This window comes from Pseudophryne corroboree, chromosome 3 (assembly GCF_028390025.1).
Source record: "Pseudophryne corroboree isolate aPseCor3 chromosome 3, aPseCor3.hap2, whole genome shotgun sequence".
In the NCBI taxonomy this organism is placed as follows: domain Eukaryota; kingdom Metazoa; phylum Chordata; class Amphibia; order Anura; family Myobatrachidae; genus Pseudophryne; species Pseudophryne corroboree.
The window spans coordinates 121,610,212-121,636,475 of NC_086446.1; the positions used below are offsets into that span (position 1 = coordinate 121,610,212).

A 26,264-nucleotide genomic window follows, 5' to 3' on the forward strand; every position below is an offset into this window, starting at 1 on the left:
CTATGGGCGCCGGCCACTGGAGGGCACCACTAAATTCATCTTGCACAAAAATGAAGAATGTCTCTGTATGCAGGTCAGTGATGAGCTTACAGATGAGAGGATGGAACACAGTAAGGAGCTTACAAATATATGTATGTCTGTGCATATATATGTATACACATACAATTACAGGGAAGCAGTTGGCATCCCAGCGGACAGTTTGCTGGAGTTCAGATTACTGGCACCAGAATCCTAAAACCTGTCAGAATGCCAGTGCCGGAATCCCGACAGCCGGCATCCTGAATGTTAGAATGCTGGGGAGGGTTATGGTTAGGCTCGCGGCATGGAGGGATAGGGTAAGGGATAAGGTTAATTAACTTAATTCAAAAAGTCGATATTATGGTGGTTGGGATGCCACTGTCAGTATTGTGACCAGCGGCATCCCATACCCAACCCCAATTAAATATCCGCACCAGACCCCATATACAGTATTATACAGTATATAAGAAATAGACGGCACTCAAGACCCCCCACACCCCTTAATTCAGCTCTGGTGACATTACAGTTAGGAGCAGATTGGCTGGTACTTTATCTCTCCACTTTATCTCTCTCCAAGGCTTAGTAAATAGACCCCAAAGTACTTGTTGGCAGCATAATCCCGTCACCACTATGTCGAACTTGTTAAAATCCTATATAAAGCAGTTTACTGCTGTTGGAAGTATAACTGTAGTGTAAACATCCTGCTTTAACAGCGTGTTTACAGTTATACTGCTAAAAGCATTAAAAGGCTTTCATTAGCATTTTAACGAGTTTGACATACTGGTGCCAGGATTATGTTGGAGACAAGCACATTGTCTGCAATGTCCTTGTCAACATTCTGAGCGCATCGGCATCCCAGTCATTACCAGCCATGAATGTCACATTAGGCACTTGAGGCACGTGCCTAGGGGCGGCACTTGTTTGGGGGCGGCACTTGGAGGCTTGTGTTGGTACAGTCAGCCCAAAAAGTACCAGTAACTGCAAAATATATCCACTGTACTGTACCATATGGCAGCTTGAGTGTAAATGTGTTGTGTATGCACATACTGCCCCTGTAAGCTGTCCCACTTAGTAAATATGAATACATAATTAAAAATGTAATAGTGGTTGTTTTTTCTAACATTATAATTATTCTATCATCAAATGAGGTCTTAGAACCAATCAATAAAAATAGTAAAATTAGGCTGGGGGCGGTCGTTACTGTTGTGCCTAGGGCACCCTCATCCCTGCATCCACTTCTGATCATTCATTACCCATAAAACACAGCCCTTATCATTTTCCAATGGTGTCTATTGAAGCAATGGAACAGTATAGTTGGGTCCAAGTGGGGGTATGTGTGATGCTCTGCAGTAAATCATGTTGTACAAATCTATAAGACTGCATAAGCCTGAATTAGGAGTCATGATTTTACTGAGAATACAGTGGTCATAAAAAAACAAGTGACACTAAAGATGACTGAATATTATTTATTAGGAGGGTGCTTGAATTTGGAGTTCTAGTAATATTTGTGTTAAGTTACGCACCTCTTATTATTGTTTTTTTTCCCCAAAATAAATGTGCAAACTTGATTTTAGTTGCTTTTATATTATTATTATTATTATTATTATTATTATTATTATTAATGTCAAGCCAAGTACAGGTTTAACACTGTTTTTGATGTTTACAATTCATTTTTTGTTAACGACTACGGCAGAGGCATATTTTAAGTATAGCCAGACTTAAGCACAGGTGACTTAATTAGTATCTCAATTATTTTGATTTAACCATCTGTGCTCAAGTCACATTGCACAAATAACCCGGTATATTGCCGGGTCGCTTCGGGTCATTGTGCGGTATGAAAGGGGTAAGTCACGATTTCCCGGGTTACCTAACCCGATATTTCATCCCGGGAATAAAGCAGGGTCATTGCCGGATTATTATCGGGTCAGTTGCGGTGTGAACAGGTTACCCGGGTTGATGCGATCCGGGACCCTTTCACGCTATGAAGGAGGCGGCGTGGAGATGATCTCATCTCCAAGCGCCACCCCCCATGAGGCCAGTGCCACCTCTGCTCCTGCCCCCGATGGCAACCCGACCCGTGTACAATTCCCTGGTGCAACACACAATTGTGGTGTGAGAGCAGTATCAGTGTGCCTTGAGGACTGAGGTTGGGAAACATTGGACTGGGGGCTTGTAGGGAGTCACCACAGTTAGGCAGTACTGCGGTGTCAGATAGGGATGTTAGTCCACACAACGGCACAACCAGGATGATTGGTTTATTCATATAACAGAGACAACAGCTTGTAGTATATAGAAGATGTTCTGCTGCAGAAACTCACAGTATACATGTGAAGCAGTACAGCTGTAACACAGCATCTCAGTACACACAGGATGTGGCTGCATACACACAGGGTGCGGCTGCGGGGTTGACAAGGTCACACACACAGGAGAGCAGAGGTTGCACGTCAGTGCAGTTTTCTCTCCCAGGAAGAACGCTCTCAGACTGTGCACTAAGCACTTACTCCTGCACTGAGCTAACACTAGGAGGGAAAACACTAGACAAGGGAAGCTGCCTCTAGTGCTGGGAAAGGAGACAGACAGCAGAGTGATCCACTGTCTAACAGTATTTACAAGCCACCTTTAGAATGGCCTATATATACTTTTGTTTACCATATTTGTATCTTTGCTCTATAAGGTACTGCGTAAATTTGTAATAAACTTATTACTAAAAGCTAATAACAATACTTTACAAAGCATTCTTTTTTCCATAAACTAGCCAGGAAATGTTATTAGACCTGTGCTAACTTAGGAGAAAAAGTTGAGAACAAACTGTATATTAGGCATCTGGGAACAAGGCCATTGTACAGTACAGTGTGCTGTTTTCTAGTGTACTTGTCTTAAAAGAGTTATCTGCACTTCTTAAGTAAAGTTCAGAAAACAATTATTAACAAGCATCAAATGCATAAAGCATGTAAACATTTCAGAGAGCTGTTTAAGATGTAATTACTGTAAATACCAATACAGATATTCTGTTTTCTATGAACAGCAGTAATGGGTCCCACACATCAACAATCAGGCCAATTCAGCATTTTGCAGATCTTGTTTAAGAATCAGCAATGAATGAGGCTCACTGAATGGCGATATAGCCCAAAAAATGATCAGAATCGGTGATCAGGTTGTGCAACATGTTGGGTTCTGCAGACCAATCGGGGCTGTAGATTTGCAGTGTATGGTAGAGATCAGTCATTTTGTGGAACGTTTAGATGATACAACAATCCAGAGGAGACTAGTAAAATCATGACTCCTTGAATTGATGTAGGGTCACTTTCATGATTTGCAGATCTGATCTTTGATCTGCGAATCACTGTAAAATAGTGACAATGTATGGACGCTTATTAGTGTATTGGAGAATCGTTAAACCTGGGAAAATAACCTGTAATCGATAAATTGTTTTGTGATAGTTGATGTATGGGCTACATTAGTTTTGGAGATCAAGACAATTTTGATGATTGCTGAAGAATATACAGATGGAGCCACGCTAATCGTGGCTCCGTCTCTGCTGCAGCGCGCCTGCCAAGTCCCACCTATCGCAGCGTCTGAGACGCGTGTGCATGTGAGATGTGCACACACCTCATTTACTACAATGAGAGCGTCTCTGTGCACTCCCGAAGCGTAGCTAGGCGCCGAATCCCCTAGCTGTTCCGGAAGTGCACATTTGCGATTGAGCCTCATTAGATGAGCACTGCTCCATCTGTACTGTATGGGTTATTTACCAGCAGATTGCAAATGTGCAGTAATCCATATGAACCAAACAGCTAATAGTTATAATTCTCTAATTTGCACTAAACTGATCACAGTATACTATAGTTCTATAGGTTTCTATAAGATCCAGATAAAGACCTCATGGGGCACTAGGCAAAATAACACCTCAAAGTGCTTTAGGACAATAGACCCCTCCAAAACTGGCTACACGCTAAGCCAGGCCTGGCCAACCTGTGGCTCTCCAGCTGTTGTAAAACTACAAGTCCCATCATGCCTTCCACAGTTTTGCTATTAGTCAATGCTAAAAATGTGGCAGGGAATGCTGGGATGTGTAGTTTCACAATATCTGGAGAGCCACAGGTTGGCCAGGCCTGCGCTAAGCAATGTTTTGATCAAACTGTCAATCAGCACAATTTTTTGGCAAGTGGAAGGCCTCATATCAGCAGCACACACCAAGCGATTACCGATTTTCTGCAACACAACCCAGAATTTGCATATAGATGTGTCTCCTTGTGTTGTTACTGAGGCATGCGGTACTTCATATCGTACCCACAATCGCTGCATGCTGCACTCGATTGCACCCCCCCTGTATCATGTATGGATAGCGGGTGCATGCATACTCCCCTAATAAAGATGTGGTAAACAGAATAAACCTCAGGAAATATGGGCAGACTATCGAGAATGCACACACTGTGTACCATATCGGGGCCTTTTGGCCACCTCGTCAGTCAAGACTGACTGATCAGATGGCCAAAACGCTCATACCTACACTCTATGCGATAAAGCAGGCTTATCACCCTAGTCTTGGCAAATCGGCCCGATAATTGCATAATGTGTCGGTACAGTAGCTATAGCTTACCTAACAGGTTATCCGACCCCAGTTAATATTGGCAAGCATTGTATTTTTGTCTGGTGTGGTACTTTTGGAATGAGGACAGAGTGAGAGGTGGGGACATTACTTATGAACTAGTCAATGTGGAAATCATAAAACACTCAGCCATAAAAGCAACAAACCATTATGAAGGTCATATAACACTGATGGAGCTACACCACAAAGCAACCAGTCCGAAATTAAACCAAACATCTCAAAATAAGAACATAAAACAAATGACCACAGTTGAGGGCTAAAATAAACAACAAACTGATTTAAAAACTAGACCCTCATCAAACAAAAACCACCAAGGATAAACCAGCAACATGCAAACTACAAATTAAACATCCATTTTGCCCAACTTCACAACACAACACTCATAAATCAGCTCTCTTTTTCAAACAAGTATATTGATTTAAAAAAAGAAAACCATTTTGCATGCGATGCATCCCGCCACTGATCACAAGCATAGCGCCATTTTGTAACACTATGTGGATAGTGTTAAAATGATGTGGCTTAACGTTGTATACAAAGGCCATTTTGGGCATTCAGCACATAGCTGGAGCAAAGGAGCCTTTTCTTTAGTATTCCTTGTAGCTGCTATTCTTACTTAATTGTTGAGTTGTTGGTTATCACAATGTATACTGGCTGCAGCCGCTGGTGGACCTCTCCTCTCACCAGGCAGTGATCGCCGCTCCACAATGCCACTTGCCATCAGTTGCTAGCAGAGAAAGCTGATCACTTATGGTGTTTGGCTTCCAACTTCCGGTTTGTGTTCCACCTGTATGTCACCACCCAGCAGTGCCGTAACTAGACATTTTAGTGATGTGTGCAATAAACGGCATCGGTCCCCCCCCCCCCCCCGCTCCTATACAAAACAAGGCCAGTGCGCACCACTTCATGGGGAAGGGGCGTGGCCACAGAGCTCTCTTTTACAAATTATGGCAGGCAGAGCTCCCTTTTACACATTACGGCAGGTAGAGTCCCCTTTTACACATTATGGCAGGTAGGGCTCCCTTTTACACAGTACGGCAGGTAGAGCCCCCTTTTACACAGTACGGCAGGTAGAGTCCCCTTTTACACAGTACTCCAGGTAGAGCCCCTATGGGTTCACTACGGCTGGCCGGCGGTCGGGCTCCCGGCGACCAGCATCCCGGCGCCGGGAGCCCGACCGCCGGCTTACCAACAGCTTGGCGAGCGCAAATGAGCCCCTTGCGGGCTCGCTGCGCTCGCCACGCTACGGGCACGGTGGCGCGCTACGCGCGCCACACTATTTTATTCTCCCTCTATGGGGGTCGTGGACCCCCACGAGGGAAAATAAGTGTCGGTATGCCGGCTGTCGGGCTCCCGGCGCCGGTATACTGAGCGCCGGGAGCCCGACCGCCGGCAAACAGAAGACCACCCGCCCCTATCACATATTATGCCATGTAAAGACCCCTTTTACACATTGGCCCTCATTCCGAGTCGTTCGCTCGGTATTTTTCATTGCATCGCAATGAAAATCCGCTTAGTACGCATGCGCAATATTCGCACTGCGACTGCGCCAAGTAATTTAACAATGAAGATAGTATTTTTACTCACGGCTTTTTCATCGCTCCGGCGATCGTAATGTGATTGACAGGAAATGGGTGTTACTGGGCGGAAACACGGCGTTTTATGGGCGTGTGGATGAAAACGCTACCGTTTCCGGAAAAAACGCAGGAGTGGCTGGAGAAACGGGGGAGTGTCTGAGCGAACGCTGGGTGTGTTTGTGACGTCAAACCAGGAACGACAAGCACTGAACTGATCGCACAGGCAGAGTAAGGTTGAAGTTACTCAAAAACTGCAAAGTAGTTTGTAATCGCAATATTGCGATTACATCGGTCACAATTTTAAGAAGCTAAGATACACTCCCAGTAGGCGTAGGCTTAGCGTGTGTAACTCTGCTAAATTCGCCTTGCGACCGATCAACTCGGAATGAGGGCCTTTAAACAGGTAAAGTCCCTTTTACACATTACAGCAGGTAGAGTCTTCTTTTAAACAGTTCGGCAGGTAGAGCCCCTTTTACACAGTATGGCAGGTAGAGCCCCCTTTTACACAGTACGGCAGGTAGAGCTCCCTTTTACATGTTACGGCAAGCAGGGTCCTCCTTTTACACGTTACAGCAGGTAGAGTCCCCCTTTTTACACACTACAGCAGGCATGGTCCCCTTTTAACACATTACAGCAGGTGGAGTCCCCTTTTTACACATTACCGCAGGCACAGTCCCCTTTTACACATTACTGTGGCAGAGTCCCCCTCTTACGCATTACGGTGGCAGAGTCCTCCTTTTACACATTACGGCGGCAGAGTCCCCCTTTTTTTACACATGAGGCAGGTAGAGTCCCCCTTTTTTACACATTACAGCAGCAGAGTCCCCCTTTTTACACATTAAGCAGGCAGAGACATTTTCACACATTAAGCAGGCAGAGTCCCCATTTTTTATACATTATGGCAGAAGAGAACCTTTTATTTACACATTAGGTAGGCTGTTCCCCTTTTTTGCACATTAGGCAGGCAGAGTCCCCCTTTTTTACACATTACAACAGCAGAGTCCCCCTTTTTACACATTAAGCAGGCATAGTCCCCTTTTAACTCATTAGGCAGCAGAGTCCCCCTTTTTTACACATTAGGCAGTCAGAGAGAGTGTGTGTGTGAGTGTGTGTGTGAGAGAGTGAGTGTGAGATAGTGAATGAGTGTGAGTGTAAGACGAGAGCAAGACAGAGTATGTATTATACTTACCTGTGACCAGCTGGCAGGCCTCTCCTCTCCTCCTTCCTGCTCTACTCTGATCTTTTCGCAGCACAGGGCATTGGGGGTGGGCTGAGAGAGACGTCATCTATCCCAGCATATGAGGGGGGAGTGGAGGGGGTGCTGCAGTGCAGCCCAGTTACCTATGTGAGAGGTAGCTGGGCAATGCAGCTGTGCACCTGGCGGTGAAGGCGCGGGGATGTGGGCTGGACCCCACAGTGTGGCAGCGGTGCGTCCAGTCAGGTCCTGCACCCACAGCGCATCTGCATTGTGTGCCAGGCACCACTGGCACGCACCTAGTTACGGCCCTGGTTAGGTGAGTCAAAGCTGTATCCCACATGTCAGGACAAATGGATATTTGTATACCACCAGATACTGTAGCTGTCTTATAACAATACACAACACAGAGCAGCTAACATGCACATGAAGAGTATAACAGATGCCTAAATGCTACAACCCACCAAATAAAGCATACATTTATTAGTATCTGCATTTTATCAGTACAATACACACTGCATTCTTCAGTAGCACAGAGATCTCTCCCTCCTCCTCCTCCCCACCCCATCTCACATGAGTAGTTGCCGGTGAATGTTGATGAATGGCTGTCCACTGCAACCCCTTATCCCCCCACACCTCTCCCTCCCTTATAACTTAAGGGCCCTACACACTTACCGATCCGCCGCCGAGCTGCCCAATGGCAGATACAGCCGATGGGCGACCCGGCGGCGGGGGGAAGGGGGGGGGATTGACTGGGGGAGTGAAGTTTCTTCACTCCCCCCGTCACCCGGCTCCATAGCAGTGCAGGCAAATATGGACGAGATTGTCCATATTGGCCTGAATGCACAAGCGACGGAGCACAGACGATGAACGGCGCGGGGCCGCACATCGTTCATCGCTGGTGCCTCCACACTGAAAGATATGAACGGTATCTCGTTCATTAAAGAACAAGATTGTTCATATCTTTCAGTAACATCGCCCAGTGTGTAGGGCCTATTGCTTTGTCTGGACGGCAGTGCACTTCACGACCTCTAATGTGTTCCTCTCCTGCTCTCTGCATGTGACGTGAGATGTCACATGCAGGAACCAGGAAGTCTCGCATGCAGCACAACTTCATAAGGCAGTGCGCACAGTACCGCAGAGCAGAGCTGAATATTCAACAGGCGGAGCAGGCACCCGGCAGCTGTCACACTTAAAGCAATGTGCTGACAGTCTGCCGGGGCATGGATTTAAAAATGCATTTTGTTAAATAGCTCTGTGGGTGGGCAGTAAATCCGCTACTGGCAGTGCGGGTGTGTTGCCAGATGATGCGCCCTCAGTGCATTTGTGCTGTAGGCAAGGCACCATTGGCACACACGTAGTTACGGCCCTGCCAACCAGACAGGTCCACTGACGTGTTTCTCTGCTTTACAACATAGAAGTTTCATCAGAGCAATGATTGACACCAGAGGCGTCACTCACCTCTGTAACACCCGTGCGGCAACAAGAAAAATGGGTGGGGCTTCATGGGAATGGGTGTGGTTTAAATAGAGGGGTGGGGCTTCACAAACAGCACCCGTTTTAGCCCATTGAAGGCAAAAAGGGGTGGGGCTTTGTGGAGGGGGCGGGGCTTCATGCTCCGACACCTGTTTTTTTGTCACTGGGGGGTGTGGGAGGTGAGTGCTGACTCCCAGGGGTACTGTCCCTGCAGTGCTGGCTCCTACACAGTGACAGAAGGCGAGTGCTGCACATAATATAACAGTAGAGATGAGCGGGTTCGGTTTCTCTGAAACCGAACCCGCACGAACTTCATGTTTTTTTTACGGGTCCGAGCAGACTCGGATCCTCCCGCCTTGCTCGGTTAACCCGAGCGCGCCCGAACGTCATCATGACGCTGTCGGATTCTCGCGAGACTCGGATTCTATATAAGGAGCCGCGCGTCGCCGCCATTTTCACACGTGCATTGAGATTGATAGGGAGAGGACGTGGCTGGCGTCCTCTCCATTAGAAATTAGATTAGAAGAGAGAGAGAGATTGTGCAGAGTCAGACAGAGTTTACCACAGTGACCAGTGCAGTTGTTGTTAGTTAACTTTTATTTATTTTAATATAATATATCCGTTCTCTGCTATATCCGTTCTCTGCCTGAAAAAAAACGATACACAGCAGCAGCCAGTCACACAGTGTGACTCAGTCTGTGTGCACTCAGCTCAGCCCAGTGTGCTGCACATCAATGTATAAAAGGCAAAGCTTATAATAATTGTGGGGGAGACTGGGGAGCACTGCAGGTTGTTATAGCAGGAGCCCCCAGGAGTACATAATATTATATTAATTTAAAATTAAACAGTGCACACTTTTGCTGGCGGAGTGCCACTGCCAGTGTGACTAGTGGTGACCAGTGCCTGACCACCAGTATAGTAGTATATTGTTGTATGTATTGTATACTATCTCTTTATCAACCAGTCTATATTAGCAGCAGACACAGTACAGTGCGGTAGTTCACGGCTGTGGCTACCTCTGTGTCGGCAGTCGGAACTCGGCAGGCAGTCCGTCCATCCATAATTGTATTACAATATATACCACCTAACCGTGGTATTTTTTTTTCTTTCTTTATACCGTCGTCATAGTGTCATACTAGTTGTTACGAGTATACTACTATCTCTTTATCAACCAGTGTACAGTGCGGTAGTTCACGGCTGTGGCTACCTCTGTGTCGGCAGTCGGCAGGCAGTCCGTCCATCCATAATTGTATTATTATTATAATATATACCACCTAACCGTGGTTTTTTTTTCATTCTTTATACCGTCATAGTGTCATACTAGTTGTTACGAGTATACTACTATCTCTTTATCAACCAGTGTACAGTGCGGTAGTTCACGGCTGTGGCTACCTCTGTGTCGGCAGTCGGCAGGCAGTCCGTCCATCCATAATTGTATTATTATTATAATATATACCACCTAACCGTGGTTTTTTTTTCATTCTTTATACCGTCGTCATAGTGTCATACTAGTTGTTACGAGTATACTACTATCTCTTTATCAACCAGTGTACAGTGCGGTAGTTCACGGCTGTGGCTACCTCTGTGTCGGCAGTCGGCAGGCAGTCCGTCCATCCATAATTGTATTATTATTATAATATATACCACCTAACCGTGGTTTTTTTTTCATTCTTTATACCGTCGTCATAGTGTCATACTAGTTGTTACGAGTATACTACTATCTCTTTATCAACCAGTGTACAGTGCGGTAGTTCACGGCTGTGGCTACCTCTGTGTCGGCAGTCGGCAGGCAGTCCGTCCATCCATAATTGTATTATTATTATAATATATACCACCTAACTGTGGTATTTTTTTTTCTTTCTTTATACCGTCGTCATAGTGTCATACTAGTTGTTACGAGTATACTACTATCTCTTTATCAACCAGTGTACAGTGCGGTAGTTCACGGCTGTGGCTACCTCTGTGTCGGCAGTCGGCAGGCAGTCCGTCCATCCATAATTGTATTATTATTATAATATATACCACCTAACTGTGGTATTTTTTTTTCTTTCTTTATACCGTCGTCATAGTGTCATACTAGTTGTTACGAGTATACTACTATCTCTTTATCAACCAGTGTACAGTGCGGTAGTTCACGGCTGTGGCTACCTCTGTGTCGGCAGTCGGCAGGCAGTCCGTCCATCCATAATTGTATTATTATTATAATATATACCACCTAACCGTGGTTTTTTTTTCATTCTTTATACCGTCGTCATAGTGTCATACTAGTTGTTACGAGTATACTACTATCTCTTTATCAACCAGTGTACAGTGCGGTAGTTCACGGCTGTGGCTACCTCTGTGTCGGCAGGCAGTCCGTCCATCCATAATTGTATTATTATTATAATATATACCACCTAACCGTGGTTTTTTTTTCATTCTTTATACCGTCATAGTGTCATACTAGTTGTTACGAGTATACTACTATCTCTTTATCAACCAGTGTACAGTGCGGTAGTTCACGGCTGTGGCTACCTCTGTGTCGGCAGTCGGCAGGCAGTCCGTCCATCCATAATTGTATTATTATTATAATATATACCACCTAACCGTGGTTTTTTTTTCATTCTTTATACCGTCGTCATAGTGTCATACTAGTTGTTACGAGTATACTACTATCTCTTTATCAACCAGTGTACAGTGCTGTAGTTCACGGCTGTGGCTACCTCTGTGTCGGCACTCGGCAGGCAGTCCGTCCATCCATAATTGTATTATTATTATAATATATACCACCTAACCGTGGTTTTTTTTTCATTCTTTATACCGTCGTCATAGTGTCATACTAGTTGTTACGAGTATACTACTATCTCTTTATCAACCAGTGTACAGTGCGGTAGTTCACGGCTGTGGCTACCTCTGTGTCGGCAGTCGGCAGGCAGTCCGTCCATCCATAATTGTATTATTATTATAATATATACCACCTAACTGTGGTATTTTTTTTTCTTTCTTTATACCGTCGTCATAGTGTCATACTAGTTGTTACGAGTATACTACTATCTCTTTATCAACCAGTGTACAGTGCGGTAGTTCACGGCTGTGGCTACCTCTGTGTCGGCAGTCGGCAGGCAGTCCGTCCATCCATAATTGTATTATTATTATAATATATACCACCTAACCGTGGTTTTTTTATACCACCTAACCGTGGCAGTCCGTCCATAATTGTATACTAGTATCCAATCCATCCATCTCCATTGTTTACCTGAGGTGCCTTTTAGTTCTGCCTATAAAATATGGAGAACAAAAAAGTTGAGGTTCCAAAATTAGGGAAAGATCAAGATCCACTTCCACCTCGTGCTGAAGCTGCTGCCACTAGTCATGGCCGAGACGATGAAATGCCAGCAACGTCGTCTGCCAAGGCCGATGCCCAATGTCATAGTACAGAGCATGTCAAATCCAAAACACCAAATATCAGAAAAAAAAGGACTCCAAAACCTAAAATAAAATTGTCGGAGGAGAAGCGTAAACTTGCCAATATGCCATTTACCACACGGAGTGGCAAGGAACGGCTGAGGCCCTGGCCTATGTTCATGGCTAGTGGTTCAGCTTCACATGAGGATGGAAGCACTCAGCCTCTCGCTAGAAAACTGAAAAGACTCAAGCTGGCAAAAGCACCGCAAAGAACTGTGCGTTCTTTGAAATCCCAAATCCACAAGGAGAGTCCAATTGTGTCGTTTGCGATGCCTGACCTTCCCAACACTGGACGTGAAGAGCATGCGCCTTCCACTATTTGCATGCCCCCTGCAAGTGCTGGAAGGAGCACCCGCAGTCCAGTTCCTGATAGTCAGATTGAAGATGTCAGTGTTGAAGTACACCAGGATGAGGAGGATATGGGTGTTGCTGGCGCTGGGGAGGAAATTGACCAGGAGGATTCTGATGGTGAGGTGGTTTGTTTAAGTCAGGCACCCGGGGAGACACCTGTTGTCCGTGGGAGGAATATGGCCGTTGACATGCCAGGTGAAAATACCAAAAAAATCAGCTCTTCGGTGTGGAGGTATTTCACCAGAAATGCGGACAACAGGTGTCAAGCCGTGTGTTCCCTTTGTCAAGCTGTAATAAGTAGGGGTAAGGACGTTAACCACCTCGGAACATCCTCCCTTATACGTCACCTGCAGCGCATTCATAATAAGTCAGTGACAAGTTCAAAAACTTTGGGTGACAGCGGAAGCAGTCCACTGACCAGTAAATCCCTTCCTCTTGTAACCAAGCTCACGCAAACCACCCCACCAACTCCCTCAGTGTCAATTTCCTCCTTCCCCAGGAATGCCAATAGTCCTGCAGGCCATGTCACTGGCAAGTCTGACGAGTCCTCTCCTGCCTGTGATTCCTCCGATGCATCCTTGCGTGTAACGCCTACTGCTGCTGGCGCTGCTGTTGTTGCCGCTGGGAGTCGATGGTCATCCCAGAGGGGAAGTCGTAAGCCCACTTGTACTACTTCCAGTAAGCAATTGACTGTTCAACAGTCCTTTGCGAGGAAGATGAAATATCACAGCAGTCATCCTACTGCAAAGCGGATAACTGAGTCCTTGACAACTATGTTGGTGTTAGACGTGCGTCCGGTATCCGCCGTTAGTTCACAGGGAACTAGACAATTTATTGAGGCAGTGTGCCCCCGTTACCAAATACCATCTAGGTTCCACTTCTCTAGGCAGGCGATACCGAGAATGTACACGGACGTCAGAAAAAGACTCACCAGTGTCCTAAAAAATGCAGTTGTACCCAATGTCCACTTAACCACGGACATGTGGACAAGTGGAGCAGGGCAGGGTCAGGACTATATGACTGTGACAGCCCACTGGGTAGATGTATGGACTCCCGCCGCAAGAACAGCAGCGGCGGCACCAGTAGCAGCATCTCGCAAACGCCAACTCTTTCCTAGGCAGGCTACGCTTTGTATCACCGCTTTCCAGAATACGCACACAGCTGAAAACCTCTTACGGCAACTGAGGAAGATCATCGCGGAATGGCTTACCCCAATTGGACTCTCCTGTGGATTTGTGGCATCGGACAACGCCAGCAATATTGTGTGTGCATTAAATATGGGCAAATTCCAGCACGTCCCATGTTTTGCACATACCTTGAATTTGGTGGTGCAGAATTTTTTAAAAAACGACAGGGGCGTGCAAGAGATGCTGTCGGTGGCCAGAAAAATTGCGGGACACTTTCGGCGTACAGGCACCACGTACAGAAGACTGGAGCACCACCAAAAACTACTGAACCTGCCCTGCCATCATCTGAAGCAAGAAGTGGTAACGAGGTGGAATTCAACCCTCTATATGCTTCAGAGGTTGGAGGAGCAGCAAAAGGCCATTCAAGCCTATACAATTGAGCACGATATAGGAGATGGAATGCACCTGTCTCAAGTGCAGTGGAGAATGATTTCAACGTTGTGCAAGGTTCTGATGCCCTTTGAACTTGCCACACGTGAAGTCAGTTCAGACACTGCCAGCCTGAGTCAGGTCATTCCCCTCATCAGGCTTTTGCAGAAGAAGCTGGAGGCATTGAAGAAGGAGCTAACACGGAGCGATTCCGCTAGGCATGTGGGACTTGTGGATGCAGCCCTTAATTCGCTTAACAAGGATTCACGGGTGGTCAATCTGTTGAAATCAGAGCACTACATTTTGGCCACCGTGCTCGATCCTAGATTTAAAGCCTACCTTGGATCTCTCTTTCCGGCAGACACAGGTCTGCTGGGGTTGAAAGACCTGCTGGTGACAAAATTGTCAAGTCAAGCGGAACGCGACCTGTCAACATCTCCTCCTTCACATTCTCCCGCAACTGGGGGTGCGAGGAAAAGGCTCAGAATTCCGAGCCCACCCGCTGGCGGTGATGCAGGGCAGTCTGGAGCGACTGCTGATGCTGACATCTGGTCCGGACTGAAGGACCTGACAACGATTACGGACATGTCGTCTACTGTCACTGCATATGATTCTCTCAACATTGATAGAATGGTGGAGGATTATATGAGTGACCGCATCCAAGTAGGCACGTCACACAGTCCGTACTTATACTGGCAGGAAAAAGAGGCAATTTGGAGGCCCTTGCACAAACTGGCTTTATTCTACCTAAGTTGCCCTCCCACAAGTGTGTACTCCGAAAGAGTGTTTAGTGCCGCCGCTCACCTTGTCAGCAATCGGCGTACGAGGTTACATCCAGAAAATGTGGAGAAGATGATGTTCATTAAAATGAATTATAATCAATTCCTCCGCGGAGACATTGACCAGCAGCAATTGCCTCCACAAAGTACACAGGGAGCTGAGATGGTGGATTCCAGTGGGGACGAATTGATAATCTGTGAGGAGGGGGATGTACACGGTGATATATCGGAGGGTGAAGATGAGGTGGACATCTTGCCTCTGTAGAGCCAGTTTGTGCAAGGAGAGATTAATTGCTTCTTTTTTGGGGGGGGTCCAAACCAACCCGTCATATCAGTCACAGTCGTGTGGCAGACCCTGTCACTGAAATGATGGGTTGGTTAAAGTGTGCATGTCCTGTTTTGTTTATACAACATAAGGGTGGGTGGGAGGGCCCAAGGATAATTCCATCTTGCACCTCTTTTTTCTTTTCTTTTTCTTTGCATCATGTGCTGATTGGGGAGGGTTTTTTGGAAGGGACATCCTGCATGACACTGCAGTGCCACTCCTAGATGGGCCCGGTGTTTGTGTCGGCCACTAGGGTCGCTTATCTTTCTCACACAGTCAGCTACCTCATTGCGCCTCTTTTTTTCTTTGCGTCATGTGCTGTTTGGGGAGGGTTTTTTGGAAGGGACATCCTGCGTGACACTGCAGTGCCACTCCTAGATGGGCCCGGTGTTTGTGTCGGCCACTAGGGTCGCTTATCTTACTCACACAGCGACCTCGGTGCAAATTTTAGGACTAAAAATAATATTGTGAGGTGTGATGTGTTCAGAATAGGCTGAAAATGAGTGTAAATTATGTTTTTTGAGGTTAATAATACTTTGGGATCAAAATTACCCCCAAATTCTATGATTTAAGCTGTTTTTTAGGGTTTTTTGAAAAAAACACCCGAATCCAAAACACACCCGAATCCGACAAAAAAAATTCGGTGAGGTTTTGCCAAAACGCGGTCGAACCCAAAACACGGCCGCGGAACCGAACCCAAAACCAAAACACAAAACCCGAAAAATTTCAGGCGCTCATCTCTATATAACAGTGCAGCACTCGGCTCCTGTCACTGTGCAGGAGCCGGCATTTTGGTGTCACCCCTCGGCAGGTGACACCCGGGAGCGGGCCGCACCCCCCTTGTGATGTCACTAATTGACACACTGCAGGAGATAGCAATGATTGGTTGTATTATATAGCGCAGGCATGTCAAACTCATGGTCATCCAGCTGTTATGAAACTACAAGTCCCAGCATGCTTTACCAACTGATCAGTGGAAGGTATGCTGGCAAAGCATGCTGGGACTTGTAGTTTCACAACAGCTATAGGGCCACGAGTTTGACCTGCCTGATATAGCGGAATGCACAGTTAACTCTCCCTGTGTCCATTTGTGGTATCACTGCACTATACATACAGAGAGTCCAAAGTCTAATTAATAGATCTATGGGGGTCATTCCGAGTTGTTCGCTCGCAAGCTGCTTTTAACAGCTTTGCACACGCTAAGCCGCCGGCTACTGGGAGTGAATCTTAGCTTATCAAAATTGCGAACGAAAGATTAGCAGAATTGCGAATAGACACTTCTTAGCAGTTTCTGAGTAGCTCCAGACTTACTCGGCACCTGCAATCAGTTCAGTGCTTGTCGTTCCTGGTTTGACGTCACAAACACACCCAGCGTTCGCCCAGACACTCCTCCGTTTCTCCAGCCACTCCCGCGTTTTTCCCAGAAACGGCAGCGTTTTTTCACACACACCCATAAAACGGTCAGTTTCCGCCCAGAAACACCCACTTCCTGTCAATCACATTACGATCACCAGAACGAAGAAAAAACCTCGTAATGCCGTGAGTAAAAAACCTAACTGCATAGCAAATTTACTACATTGCGCATGCGCATTAGCGACTAATCGCTCCGTTGCGAGAAAAAAATAACGAGCGAACTCGGAATGACCCCCTATGTCTCTATCGCTCTCACTCTCTCTCCCCCCTCTCTCTCTCTCTCTCTCTCTCTATACACACACAAAGAATATATATTTGGGTTTCCTTTATATATATATATATATATATATATATATATACTGGCTGGAGTACCCGGCATTGATCGGGATTTTAAGAATGTCTGTTTACAAAAATAAATGTAAATATTAAACACGCAGTATAAATAACATTTTAGATAGCTGAATACCCGTGCTTCGTTATGGGATGACGATGGTAAATTAGAATAATAGTTGTTTGTTAATTTATGTTGGTTGGAGATCTAGTATATAGGCATATATTGCTTCCCTGACGCACTTTATGTATTGGCCGGACCCCTTTTTGGTCCCCCGAGGGACCCTGCTCTTCCCACAATACAACTGTCAGTCTGTGGCTTCCTGCTGCCTCCATTCCCCTCCTCACATCATGTCAGTGCCCCTGTGAAATTATGGATTTTACAGTTTCTTATATAGCGCAGCACATTATGTATCTCCTGATATACTCTGTGCTGCTGGCAGACCGTGATACTTCCATTATATAACTTTCAGTGTGTGGGTTTGTGCTACCTGCATTCCCCTCCTCACATCATGTCACTGGCCCTGTCACATGCAGCCCTGTCATCACTGACATAATGGCAGCTTCTCCTTGGTTGGCGGCTCGCGAACCATGATTTGTGCGCAGTCGGCGCCAGTTTCAAAGTGTGGCTGGGCGGCCCCATCTTTTGAATAGCAGCTCGTCTGCGAGTCCTGTCTGGTGCCCTCTGCCAGCTTTACTATGCTGCAGCCTTGACCCGATGCTCCAGGACGCAGAGGGTGAGATGGGGGGAGGGGGGGTTGTAAAAGAAGCATTGGGTGAGATGGAGTGGGAGGAGCAGGGGGGGAGAAAAGTAGGTGGTGAGATGAACAGAGGGTGAGATGGAGTGAGAGGAGCAGGGAGTGAGATGGGGAGGGGGTGAAAGAAGCAGGGGGTGAGATGGGGGAGTGAGAAGAGCAGGGGGTGAGATGAGTAGAGGGTGAGAGGAGCAGGGGGTGAGATGAGCAGGGAGTGAGATGGAGTGAGAGGAGCAGGGAGTGGGATGGGGGAGTGAGTGAGAAGTGCAGGGGGTGAGATGGGAGAGTGAGAGGTGCAGGGGGTGATATGGGAGAGTGAGGAACAGGGGCACGGGGAGTGAAAGGAGCAGGAGGTGAGGTGGGGGAGTGAGTGAGAGGTGCAGGAGGTGAGATGGGAGAGCGAGGAACAGGGGCACGAAGAGTGAGAAGAGCAGGGGGCGCGATGGAGGCGTGAGTGAGAGGTGCAGGGGGTGAGATGGGGGAGTGGGAGGAACAGGGGATGATATGAGGGAGTGAGAGGCGCTAGGGTGAGGTGGGGGAGTGAATAGAACAGGGGGTGAGATGGGGAGGGAGTGAGAGGTGCAGGGGGTGAGATGGGGGACTGAGAGGTGCAAGGGTGAGATGGGGGAGAGAGAGAGGAACAGGGGGTGAGATGGGAGAGTGAGAGGCATCAGGGTGAGATGGGGGAGTGAGAGGAACAGGGGGTGAGATGGGGTGGGAGTAAGAGGTGCAGGGGGTGAGGGCGCACCCCCCCCCCCGTAATTGGCACTAGCAAAGGGATGAATCTGCGCAGCAAAAAGGGATGTGGCCTTGCGGATATGGGTGTGGCTTTGCATAAAGGGGCGTGGCATTGCAGGAAAAGACTACCTTATACCCCAGTTTTGCAACCCAGACGTTGGCCACAACAGGAAAAAAAAATAATCCTAATTCATACATTATTTGTCATTTTTCCTCCTTATAGTAATGCCCAGTATACATTATGCCACATACTGCAATGACCCATAGACATTATGCTACACACAGTAATACCCGACACATTATGCCACACCGTAATGCCCCAACACATTATGCCACGCACCGTAATGCCCCTGACACAATATGCGACACACTGTAATGCCTCCGACACATTATGCCACACACCGTAATGTCCCTGACACAGTATGCCACACACTGTAATGCCCCCGACACATTATGCCACACACCGTAATGCCTATGACACATTATGCCAAGCATCGCAATGTCCGTTATACATTATGCTACACACTGCAATGCCCCTGATACATTATAGCACATAACACAATGCCTGTGATATAGTATACCACACACCGTAATGCCTGTGACACTACCGCAATGCCCGTTATACCTTATGCCACACACCGCAATGCCCCTGAGATATTATACCACATACCACAATGCCCGTGATATAGTATACCACACACCGTAACGCCTGTGACACATTATGACACACACCGCAATGTCCGTGATACATTATGCCACACACTGCAATGTCCGTGATACATTATGCCACACACTGTAATGCCCGTTATACATTATGTCACACACTGCAATGCCCCTGAGACATTATACCACATACCACAATGCCCGTGATATAGTACACCACACTAACAGACATGCCGCCGCTGCCGCTGGAGACCCAGGAGGGACACACAGGAGAGGCGCGCGCTGTGCCCTCAGGCTTCTTCCCAAAACTCACAGCAGCAATCAGTGGTGGCGGCGGCGGCGCCCCCGCAGCCCTGCGCCTCCAAGCCACCGCAGTGGCTGTGGGGGCAGTAGTTATGCCACTGGTTCAGCGGGTGAGATGGTTTGGCCTTGCGTCTGCGCCTTACAATTCATACGCATGCACAGTCACTTGATAATCGCCAGCTGTGCAATTTCGGTCTGAATTAGGCCCATAGAGCTTGCTGTTACTAATGACATCTATTCCCACAAGCGGATGATTAGGGCAGTGGCAGTCGCAAAGATGCACGGAATTCGGCATATGCATAAATATTTCCTTATTGCTTTGTTTGCATGATGCTGATTTTGCTGTTTTGGCTAGGGTAATTGATATCAAATTGCTACGGAATTTAGCACAACAACAAAAAAAATAATTACAGTTCACTTTCTTTTGATTTCAGCAGAAAATGTATTTGGGAGGGTAGATATTCTTTAGGTAGTACTGTAGGTGCAATAGAGAAACCAGTGGTATTGTTAGAAAGTCATAGTGATGTGATTTACGCGGGTGCTGCAGAGATAAATGTCTACTAATGATTATGTAATGCAGTCAGAGTAAAAACGTGTCACAAGACTCGCAGGTGTGAGAACAAGCCTCAGCAGTGATAGGATTAAGGTGCTTCTCGGACACACCTCTTGTACTTCACTTTCTGTTTATAACTTACTGTCAGCTGTATCCTGTTCCATGAGACAGTGAGAGGCACAAATACATGAAAGAGACCGAGCTGAAAATGTAAGTCTAATTTACTTCTGTACTTAAAGCCTAGCATTCACCATGCTGTTTGCGCAGAATATCAGACCCCCCCAACATGACCCCTTCCATCAGGTACAAAATGCTCTGCTCCTGGACTTCTCTCTTAATTCATGCTTGCCATCGCCTGTGTTGAACTAGTTCATTGATGAGAAAGATGTTTCTAGACAGGTGACGGCAATCATAAAGTATGAGGGAAGTGTAGGAGCAGAGTATTGTGTACCTGATGGAAGCAGTCATGTTGGAGTGTCTGGAATATATCTTATCAGTGACCTATACTTAGGCTTCAAAGGTTCCAGTGCTGGTCAAGCAAAAGGCTCCTAGCAGATACTGGAGGGTGACCCGCACCGAGACTGATTAATAATAGTTTGTATTACAAGGTTGGGGTGCCTTTTTCATCATGTCCATTCAAACCCTGGTTTTGGGAGTTCACACATGTATGTGATAAACAGAAGGGTTGAAGGCTCCAAAAGGTACTACCACCTGGTTTGAATAAGGATATGAAATACAGATCCCCAAGAGAGGGGAAGGACAAAAGAAACCAGGTATAATTCGTGGTGCACTCTACCCAACTGACAATTTTAAATATGATTTAACGAGAATGTATATCCCCAAAAATGATAGCAAATAATGGTTTAAATGCCCATAACCTAAATTGTTGCCTGAAACTATTTTTCTTGTGGGACTGGATATGTCCTTTATTAATAGAGCGAATTATTAAAATCAAAAGAGAAAGATGTGATAGAAAATGAACATTATGTGAATAAAGATTTAAAAACAAAGCTGATGTGTTATTCCCTTTATGTACTTCCTTATAATTATTTCAAATGTACACATCCATGCATGTACTTGTACAGCACTGTACCAGTGCTAAATTTATTCAAGACATATGATTTCCATGTTGGGTGGAGCCACTAGCGTGCGCAGCACATTTTATTAGGGGGTGCACTGTCCGAGGGGTGTGTCTAGCACCGCCTATTAGACGTGTCTAGCACCATCTATTGATGGTCAACGCATATAAAATATCCACCCTTGTATCAATCCTAATAAAGCAGATACATTGTCAGATGTTGTGGTGTGCACCAAACAAACACCCCTGATGGCGCTCACTGCAATTACACTGCTCCTCCTCAGCCTGGTCTGGCTCCCCCTCTCTTTCCCCTGCAAGCTGCAGCAGCTTACTTACAAGTCAGTAACTAAACTGACAAAGACAGTCGCAGACTAGTTACTGCTGCTGCTGGAAAAAACGAGTGACGTGTCAATGCTGCTGCAGACCGCCTGCCAGTAGTGAACTTGTCTTCCTAAGAGGAACGCTGGCTGCATGCTGCTCCTCATCAGTGGCTGGTGTTGGCATAGCATAGAAGGAGAGAGGTGGGCATGTGACGGGTGGGCATGCGAGCAGCATGACGTAATCACGTCACATCAAACTGTTTTTGTACGTGGAGGTAGAGCTGGGAGTTTGAAAGCCGGCGGCAGTGGCACTCTTGATTAACCCAGGCGTCCGGTCAGTGATGCAGTCCTGACAGGGTGCAGCGCAGAGGGGCCAGTAATCAGTAGAGATGAGCGGGTTCGGTTTCTCTGAAACCGAACCCGCACGAACTTCATGTTTTTTTCACGGGTCCGAGCAGACTCGGATCCTCCCGCCTTGCTCGGTTAACCCGAGCGCGCCCGAACGTCATCATGACGCTGTCGGATTCTCGCGAGACTCGGATTCTATATAAGGAGCCGCGCGTCGCCGCCATTTTCACACGTGCATTGAGATTGATAGGGAGAGGACGTGGCTGGCGTCCTCTCCATTAGAAATTAGATTAGAAGAGAGAGAGAGATTGTGCAGAGTCAGACAGAGTTTACCACAGTGACCAGTGCAGTTGTTGTTAGTTAACTTTTATTTATTTTAATATAATATATCCGTTCTCTGCTATATCCGTTCTCTGCCTGAAAAAAAACGATACACAGCAGCAGCCAGTCACACAGTGTGACTCAGTCTGTGTGCACTCAGCTCAGCCCAGTGTGCTGCACATCAATGTATAAAAGGCAAAGCTTATAATAATTGTGGGGGAGACTGGGGAGCACTGCAGGTTGTTATAGCAGGAGCCCCCAGGAGTACATAATATTATATTAATTTAAAATTAAACAGTGCACACTTTTGCTGCAGGAGTGCCACTGCCAGTGTGACTAGTGGTGACCAGTGCCTGACCACCAGTATAGTAGTATATTGTTGTATGTATTGTATACTATCTCTTTATCAACCAGTCTATATTAGCAGCAGACACAGTACAGTGCGGTAGTTCACGGCTGTGGCTACCTCTGTGTCGGCAGTCGGAACTCGGCAGGCAGTCCGTCCATCCATAATTGTATTACAATATATACCACCTAACCGTGGTATTTTTTTTTCTTTCTTTATACCGTCGTCATAGTGTCATACTAGTTGTTACGAGTATACTACTATCTCTTTATCAACCAGTGTACAGTGCGGTAGTTCACGGCTGTGGCTACCTCTGTGTCGGCAGTCGGCAGGCAGTCCGTCCATCCATAATTGTATTATTATTATAATATATACCACCTAACCGTGGTTTTTTTTTCATTCTTTATACCGTCATAGTGTCATACTAGTTGTTACGAGTATACTACTATCTCTTTATCAACCAGTGTACAGTGCGGTAGTTCACGGCTGTGGCTACCTCTGTGTCGGCAGTCGGCAGGCAGTCCGTCCATCCATAATTGTATTATTATTATAATATATACCACCTAACCGTGGTTTTTTTTTCATTCTTTATACCGTCGTCATAGTGTCATACTAGTTGTTACGAGTATACTACTATCTCTTTATCAACCAGTGTACAGTGCGGTAGTTCACGGCTGTGGCTACCTCTGTGTCGGCAGTCGGCAGGCAGTCCGTCCATCCATAATTGTATTATTATTATAATATATACCACCTAACCGTGGTTTTTTTTTCATTCTTTATACCGTCGTCATAGTGTCATACTAGTTGTTACGAGTATACTACTATCTCTTTATCAACCAGTGTACAGTGCGGTAGTTCACGGCTGTGGCTACCTCTGTGTCGGCAGTCGGCAGGCAGTCCGTCCATCCATAATTGTATTATTATTATAATATATACCACCTAACTGTGGTATTTTTTTTTCTTTCTTTATACCGTCGTCATAGTGTCATACTAGTTGTTACGAGTATACTACTATCTCTTTATCAACCAGTGTACAGTGCGGTAGTTCACGGCTGTGGCTACCTCTGTGTCGGCAGTCGGCAGGCAGTCCGTCCATCCATAATTGTATTATTATTATAATATATACCACCTAACCGTGGTTTTTTTTTCATTCTTTATACCGTCGTCATAGTGTCATACTAGTTGTTACAAGTATACTACTATCTCTTTATCAACCAGTGTACAGTGCGGTAGTTCACGGCTGTGGCTACCTCTGTGTCGGCAGTCGGCAGGCAGTCCGTCCATCCATAATTGTATTATTATTATAATATATACACCTAACCGTGGTATTTTTTTTTCTTTCTTTATACCGTCGTCATAGTGTCATACTAGTTGTTACGAGTATACTACTATCTCTTTATCAACCAGTGTACAGTGCGGTAGTTCACGGCTGTGGCTACCTCTGTGTCGGCAGTCGGCAGGCAGTCCGTCCATCCATAATTGTATTATTATTATAATATATACCACCTAACCGTGGTATTTTTTTTTCTTTCTTTATACCGTCGTCATAGTGTCATACTAGTTGTTACGAGTATACTACAATCTCTTTATCAACCAGTGTACAGTGCGGTAGTTCACGGCTGTGGCTACCTCTGTGTCGGCAGTCGGCAGGCAGTCCGTCCATCCATAATTGTATTATTATTATAATATATACCACCTAACCGTGGTTTTTTTTTCATTCTTTATACCGTCGTCATAGTGTCATACTAGTTGTTACGAGTATACTACTATCTCTTTATCAACCAGTGTACAGTGCGGTAGTTCACGGCTGTGGCTACCTCTGTGTCGGCAGTCGGCAGGCAGTCCGTCCATCCATAATTGTATTATTATTATAATATATACCACCTAACCGTGGTTTTTTTTTCATTCTTTATACCGTCATAGTGTCATACTAGTTGTTACGAGTATACTACTATCTCTTTATCAACCAGTGTACAGTGCGGTAGTTCACGGCTGTGGCTACCTCTGTGTCGGCAGTCGGCAGGCAGTCCGTCCATCCATAATTGTATTATTATTATAATATATACCACCTAACCGTGGTTTTTTTTTCATTCTTTATACCGTCGTCATAGTGTCATACTAGTTGTTACGAGTATACTACTATCTCTTTATCAACCAGTGTACAGTGCGGTAGTTCACGGCTGTGGCTACCTCTGTGTCGGCAGTCGGCAGGCAGTCCGTCCATCCATAATTGTATTATTATTATAATATATACCACCTAACCGTGGTTTTTTTTTCATTCTTTATACCGTCGTCATAGTGTCATACTAGTTGTTACGAGTATACTACTATCTCTTTATCAACCAGTGTACAGTGCGGTAGTTCACGGCTGTGGCTACCTCTGTGTCGGCAGTCGGCAGGCAGTCCGTCCATCCATAATTGTATTATTATTATAATATATACCACCTAACCGTGGTTTTTTTTTCATTCTTTATACCGTCGTCATAGTGTCATACTAGTTGTTACGAGTATACTACTATCTCTTTATCAACCAGTGTACAGTGCGGTAGTTCACGGCTGTGGCTACCTCTGTGTCGGCAGTCGGCAGGCAGTCCGTCCATCCATAATTGTATTATTATTATAATATATACCACCTAACCGTGGTATTTTTTTTTCTTTCTTTATACCGTCGTCATAGTGTCATACTAGTTGTTACGAGTATACTACTATCTCTTTATCAACCAGTGTACAGTGCGGTAGTTCACAGCTGTGGCTACCTCTGTGTCGGCAGTCGGCAGGCAGTCCGTCCATCCATAATTGTATTATTATTATAATATATACCACCTAACCGTGGTTTTTTTTTCATTCTTTATACCGTCGTCATAGTGTCATACTAGTTGTTACGAGTATACTACTATCTCTTTATCAACCAGTGTACAGTGCGGTAGTTCACGGCTGTGGCTACCTCTGTGTCGGCACTCGGCAGCCCGTCCATAATTGTATATACCACCTAACCGTGGTTTTTTTTTCTTTCTTTATACATACATACTAGTTACGAGTATACTATCTCTTTATCAACCAGTCTATATATTAGCAGCAGACACAGTACAGTGCGGTAGTTCACGGCTGTGGCTACCTCTGTGTCGGCACTCGGCAGCCCGTCCATAATTGTATACTAGTATCCAATCCATCCATCTCCATTGTTTACCTGAGGTGCCTTTTAGTTGTGCCTATTAAAATATGGAGAACAAAAATGTTGAGGTTCCAAAATTAGGGAAAGATCAAGATCCACTTCCACCTCGTGCTGAAGCTGCTGCCACTAGTCATGGCCGAGACGATGAAATGCCAGCAACGTCGTCTGCCAAGGCCGATGCCCAATGTCATAGTACAGAGCATGTCAAATCCAAAACACCAAATATCAGTAAAAAGCCTCTTTTTTTCTTTGCGTCATGTGCTGTTTGGGGAGGGTTTTTTGGAAGGGACATCCTGCGTGACACTGCAGTGCCACTCCTAGATGGGCCCGGTGTTTGTGTCGGCCACTAGGGTCGCTAATCTTACTCACACAGCTACCTCATTGCGCCTCTTTTTTTCTTTGCGTCATGTGCTGTTTGGGGAGGGTTTTTTGGAAGGGCCATCCTGCGTGACACTGCAGTGCCACTCCTAGATGGGCCCGGTGTTTGTGTCGGCCACTAGGGTCGCTAATCTTACTCACACAGCTACCTCATTGCGCCTCTTTTTTTCTTTGCGTCATGTGCTGTTTGGGGAGGGTTTTTTGGAAGGGACATCCTGC

At 46.0% G+C, this 26,264-nt stretch overlaps 1 protein-coding gene across 2 annotated transcripts in view; it reads left to right on the top strand.

Annotated features, from left to right (window-relative positions):
- Positions 1–26,264, top strand: part of LOC135054944 (uncharacterized) — a 236,422-nt gene that overhangs the window by 112,762 nt on the left and 97,396 nt on the right. Inside the window, exon 1 of one of the 2 annotated variants that reach the window (XM_063958437.1) lies at positions 20,187–20,292. The exons of the other annotated variant lie outside the window; for it this stretch is intronic. Within the exon in view, the coding sequence (XP_063814507.1) occupies positions 20,270–20,292 (23 nt within the window). The 5' untranslated portion in view covers positions 20,187–20,269. Of the gene's footprint in view, positions 1–20,186; positions 20,293–26,264 lie in introns of those variants that run through there. 2 annotated transcript variants of the gene reach the window in all.